The following is a 5,776-nucleotide window of genomic DNA, read 5'->3' on the forward strand; positions in this document are numbered from 1 at the left end:
AAACGATTGAGTCGCGGTAACTGCAGAGGATGGTATCCAGGCTAGTAGTGAGGACGACGTCGCTGAACATTCAGCAACAGCATCTAGCTACTCTAGCGGAAGACGAAGAAGATGATACCAATGATGATAATGATAACGACATCAATGATGATGATGATAACGATGAGTAAAAGCAATAGATAAGGGCTGTTTTCAGTCAAGAATGCTTTAAATCTAGACATCAAAATAGAATTATACATAGTGTACCAACACACGCCTGTTTCCTGCAGCCGGTGGAGCAGAAGTAAACGTTTTGCCGCTCCTGTTGGAGGCCCTGGAGAACGGTGACGTCATGCCCTACGTCAAGGGCAACCCGCGCTACATCCGGGACCTGTACTTCGTCCTGCGCATGACGGCCGGCGTGGTGGAGTACAGAATGAAGCTGCACAAGTTTGATATCAAGGTGGACATCGTTTCGATGCGTTCTCTTACTCTCCTTTAGTTTGATTTCACTGGCATTCCTCACTTACTGTCATTTGTTAGTTCTTAGTTACTTAAATATAACTATGTTTTCAGATAATTTATTTCTCATTTTGTCAGTTCAGTTATGCCATTGGCATGGGTATTTCCAGTGTGCCATTGGCCGTACCACGGGCTATTTTTAATGTTAATGCACGTGGCTAATGTGTGTGTCATATTTAGGACTGGGACAAGCTTGAAGCCTGGGTAGAACAGTGGCCGTACTGCTTGGGTTAATGTTAGTGCTAGTGCTAGTGCTAGTGCTAGTGCTAGTGCTAGTGCTAGTGCTAGTGCTAGTGTTAGTGTACAGGGCTAATGTGTGTGTCATAATTAGGACTGGGACAAGCTTGTAGCCTGGGTAGTACTGGTACAACAGGGGCCGTACCGGGCCATTGCTAGTGTTAGTGTTGGTGTTAGTGTAACTTAGTGTTAGTGTTAGTGTTTGTTAGTGCTAGTGCTAGTGTTAGTGCTAGTGCTAGTGCTAGTGCTAGTGTTAGTGCTAGTGTTTGTGCTAGTGCTAGTGCTAGTATACAGGGCTTATGTGTGTGTCATACTTAGGACTGGGACAAGCTTGTAGCCTGGGTAGTGCTGGTACAACAGTGGCCGTACTGGACCAGTGTTAATGTTAGTGTTAATGTTAGTGTTAGTGTTAGTGTTTGTTAGTGCTAGTGCTAGTGCTAGTGCTAGTGCTAGTGCTAGTGCTAGTGCTAGTGCTAGTGCTAGTGCTAGTGCTAGTGTACAGGGCTAACATGTGTGTGTTGTATACAGGACTGGGACAAGCTTGTAGCCTGGGTAGTGCTGGTACAACAGTGGCCGTACCGGGTCAGCTGGATCGTGCTGCACGCCGAGGACCTGGAGCTGAAGGCCGCCGTGAAGAAGCGGGAAAAACTCAGCAGCTGCGTGGAACAAGCGCCGTAAGAACAGCACTCCTTATAAGGTCACAGACGTATGACGCAATCAATCACGTGGCACTGACGCAATTAACTATCCACCATTTTTGTTTAAAAGCACTTGTGGGGAATCTAGATAAGTGGTTTCTTTCTACATTAACACGCCTAATCAAAGTTTCAGCTGTGAGAGTGGAGCAGGGTATGAGGTACCTTGGGGTCGTGTCCTTTACGTTCCAAACTACTGGTCGCCATCTTGGAGTCAGCCACTGTCGCCACCCCTCCAACATGGCGGCAGCTGTCTACATTTCATCAGTCATGGCGTCACCTGCACATGCCCTTTTTGTGATGCATTTCGAATCTAAAGGGTTCCACACTAGAGGCATTGCATCTTACTTGTATTACGTGAGATATCATTTTACCATGCACGTGATCCTTTTTTTCATCATCGTTAAGAAATAATTTGAAAAATGTAGGACGACGTGGCGTTGCGTGTGGCGTAACTGGTAGAACATTCGACTCGGAATCTAGAGGTTCCGAGTGCGATACCCGCCGTGCCCCCGACGTTGTGCCCCTGGGAAAGGCACTTTTCACAACCTTCCTCACTTCACCCAGGTGTAAAAATGGGTACCTGACTTCAGTCGGGGAGGTAAAGGAAAATACTACCTTTACCCTCTGTCTGTTCTGTGTATGTGGCACTGTTAATACAAGTCAATAACTTGAGTGCAGTGCCACATTGTCCTCGTCTGCCCAAATGCAAACACACACAAAAATATTAACAATTGTAATTAGTGTTCATACCCCTGACAGTGACGACTACATGGATAAGAAGCTTCACGCCATCTTCAAGTCAGCTCAGGAGAAACAGACAGAGCTGGAGAAGAAGGGAGAAGAGACCTGGAAGAGGCTGAACTCCTTAGACGGCGACACCGAGCTCCTTGAGCTGTTCCTTCAGGAATTTGACTTTACTGTGCAGGTAAGAACTTTTTTTCTGATCTAACTCGGTCCTCTTTTCGTGGATAGCTTAGAGTAGTGCAATGCAGATTGTGTATGAACTCAAGTACGTAGGGACACCTATATACTAGTTGAGATAAACGTGTCTTTTAAGAACCTTAGTTTGCAAAGGTTTGATCACGTAAGGCTTACACGTGAGGCTCTCTAATCACTATGTCAGCATCTGACATGACGAATGCAATCCTTTGCATCATTTGTAAAGAGCTGTAGGGATCTTGAAGATTCCGCTTAGACGCTGTTCGCGCCATTCCTATGTTCTTGACATCTGCAGCCAAATGTTTTCTTTGCCTCCTCGATTTATACGTTGTTGCATGCGATATGAGTCATTTGATTTACCTTTTCAGGACATGTTCGACCTCCTCCCCGTGACCACAAACATGGACACTTCCATCAAGAGGGCGATCAACTCAGCCCTGTCACAACAGGCATGACGTCATCAAAAAGGCATAACGGCCATGGCGTCAACAGAATTGTGATCAAGGAACATGCCCCTACAATTCCAGAATTAGACGCTAGGAGGCCCAAAGTTATATCACGTCTTTCCGAACACAAGGGCTAACTACCTCAAAAAAAAAAAATCTTGACCTTATCATATCCCATATTGACTATAGCATATTCAGAGCACGAGATATTCTCAGAGGTTCTGCTGCAGTACCAAGGGAGCCACTAGGGGACCAAAATCTAATCATTTCCACTTTTCGTTCACTTTTCAGAAATAACCTGACAACCAAAGCGATACACAGCAAGATGGTCAATGAAACATGATGTACAGTAGAAGCCAGTTAATTGCACAGCGGATTACCACACACTTCTGTTAATTGCACGGAATCCCAAAATCCCGAACCGGTGCGGTCAAGCTGGATAACTTCGCATTGTTGCACCACCCGGATAATTGAACGAAATACGCTGGTAAATGGGTGTGCGATTAAACGGCTTCTACTGTATTTACGTCTGTTGCGTAAAGTGACATAGTCCATTGTGGTTGGGGGTGGGTAACTTTTTATGTACTAGTAATTCGTAAGGCAATCACTAGGTGCCGCTATTGTGATGTTCGTGCTCTAGTTTTATCAGAAGGCACTCGGAGGAAACGACAAGATTCAGCTTTGATAGTTCAATCAGGGCCCATCTTTTTCCTTGAATTTCTTTTTATTGGACCTTATTGTTGAGTTCTGAAGGCTTGGGTGAAGAGTAGTCTATATTTCTCACTGTTAAAATTTCAGAGAAAGGTTAGGATTTTACATCGCTTTGTTCAGAGTACTAACTGTAGAAGGGGGTGTTGGGTGGTATGACATTTTCTGAAACACTGAAACTGTATTTTTTCAACGTTACATAAAACAGTTGTAAAGGGGATAGTTTCTTTAGGCTTGTTTTTGCGGGTATTAAAAGCGCCGACTGTAGAAAATGAGAACTGCAAAATTCTACCATAAAAAGCAACCCGCAATTTTAAGCAATATCACATGACGTGCCAGTGTTATTAAGAATCACTCAGGGAGGCAATAAAAACTTCTCATGGCTGACTAATCTCTGAGTAATCAGTCCTTGTCAACATTTGTTTATCCATTAAGAGTGCAAACCGACGCGCCAAGCGTGATACCCCAGGCAAAGTAAATGAGATACACACTTATGTTAACATTTACAAAGAGGGAAACGAATGATAACGTTACATTTATAGGGTTCTTTTAGCTGTTTTACAGGTCTTGTATGTATACATACACCTCATACTGCAATCAGTCTGTGGTACAGCCCTTCCTACATACACTACATATGTAGTCCATATTAATGATGGGTACCGGTACGGTGTACCAGTACAAAACCAGTTTTTTCTTGTTGGACTGGTTAAAAAAAAACTCACCTGAAAAACGGATTTGGGGCCGATTATAAAATGGACAAGTTATTATAACGGAAGGCGCGCGGAAGGCTTACCTACCCAAGAAAATAACAAGAACGAAGTAGAGGAGAGTTGATAGTCATTTCTACCGAGTTTCCACAGTCAAACTTGGTCTAAGTTAACAGATCATTATTTTTGACACGAAGATAGGATTTTAAAACGCCAGTCGGATACTTCATCTAACAGATTACTTTGTAGCGAAATGGACCATTGTTTTGAGTATCGTCCATTCACAAGATTGCACAGACGATTAGGTCCAGGTTCAGGTCCGGACTTGGACTTGGACTTGGACTGTACCTGTGCCTGACTTTTCTGTACCGGTACCCACCCCTAGTGTGTAAAGTGTAACTGTACACACGATTGTGTCACTACATACATAATATCTTAGTATATGTGAACATCAACGGAAACCTGTAGTACACGGCGACGGTAGTACGCGAGTTTCCACGGGTCGCGACATTGTTTACCATTTATGGGTGTTTGTAGATATACAAGATGAGCAGTTTAGACTGGGTTTGTCAACATAGACATCTGGTGTGACGTCATCTGTTGAGTGGATGTGACGTCATGTGTGACGGAACATATTGCGTGACGTCATTGAAAGTGGTGGCGTAGTAGTGTGTAATGTATTTGCATCCTGTAGTGATGTGAGGGAAAAGAGAATCTAGTATAAGTATTATGGGTGGGTACCGGCACAGAAAATTCAGGTTCAGGTACGACAAAGATGACTTTAGATCTGGTCCACTGATTTTTTCAGGACCGGTCCAACAAGAAAACCCGGTTTTGTACCAGTACATCGGGCCGGTTCCCTCCCCTATGCTAAAATTACTAGTATCTCAGTGGTGGGACAAGTAGCGTGAGTCCATCGGAATACATCGGGCGGAAGTCTTGGGACACTTGTGAGTGTGTCGTTAGCAAGAAGTTTATTTGCAAGTTCGTGCCCGAGGGCTAATTGTAAGTACAGGGTACAAACATAGCAGATATACAAGTGGCAATGGACACTTATGAATAATATTCTACTCTAATACTAATGTTGGCTACTTCTAAATTGGGGTTGACTTCTTTTTTTGAAGCAGTGGGAGACGAAAGGCCCCACTTTTCTAAAATTTTTGGGTTCTGCGATTTCAAGAGAAAAGTGGCTTTCTGTTCGTCTGTCAATGTGGGGAAGTTGGGATAAGTTTTTTTCGGTTTGGTTGAATTGACTTTCGTGAATCCGTGTCAATGGCCGGTCCTGACTCAAAGGATACAATAAGACAATGCTGATATTATACGGATGACATCCACATTGGCATCAATTTTCAGCCGTTTCAAAGTAAGGGAAAGGGGAAGTTTTCAACCAAGTAGCTGTAAATTGTTCAAAGCAGCTGCAAAATGAAGAAATAAATTTGTATGCCGTAGATTTTATATACTAATGTCATTGAATGCCAACGTCAGTTTCAAGTTCAAAGAAGAAGAGGACGTGAAAGAAGCAAAAAAATGAAGAATTTCT

The 5,776-nt window shown here is 43.5% G+C and overlaps 1 protein-coding gene across 1 annotated transcript; it reads left to right on the top strand.

Annotated features, from left to right (window-relative positions):
* The first annotated feature begins 262 nt into the window (after nt 1–262).
* Nucleotides 263–3,920, top strand: LOC118412557 (NTPase KAP family P-loop domain-containing protein 1-like). The gene is made up of 4 exons (XM_035815484.1): nt 263–442; nt 1,267–1,412; nt 2,196–2,361; nt 2,744–3,920. The coding sequence occupies exons 1-4, from the start codon at nt 332–334 to the stop codon at nt 2,828–2,830; spliced, it is 510 nt and encodes a 169-aa protein (XP_035671377.1). The 5' UTR covers nt 263–331; the 3' UTR covers nt 2,831–3,920.
* Nucleotides 3,921–5,776: the final 1,856 nt, after the last annotated feature.

Source organism: Branchiostoma floridae, chromosome 3, assembly GCF_000003815.2.
Source record: "Branchiostoma floridae strain S238N-H82 chromosome 3, Bfl_VNyyK, whole genome shotgun sequence".
Lineage (NCBI taxonomy): Eukaryota > Metazoa > Chordata > Leptocardii > Amphioxiformes > Branchiostomatidae > Branchiostoma > Branchiostoma floridae.

Coding starts and splice junctions, on each gene's coding strand:
- LOC118412557 (XM_035815484.1), top strand. CDS start 332: ATGCCCTACGTCAAGGGCAACCCGCGCTACATCCGGGACCTGTACTTC. Junction 443..1,266: donor TGCACAAGTTTGATATCAAG/GTGGACATCGTT, acceptor TGTTGTATACAG/GACTGGGACAAGCTTGTAGC. Junction 1,413..2,195: donor AGCTGCGTGGAACAAGCGCC/GTAAGAACAGCA, acceptor TACCCCTGACAG/TGACGACTACATGGATAAGA.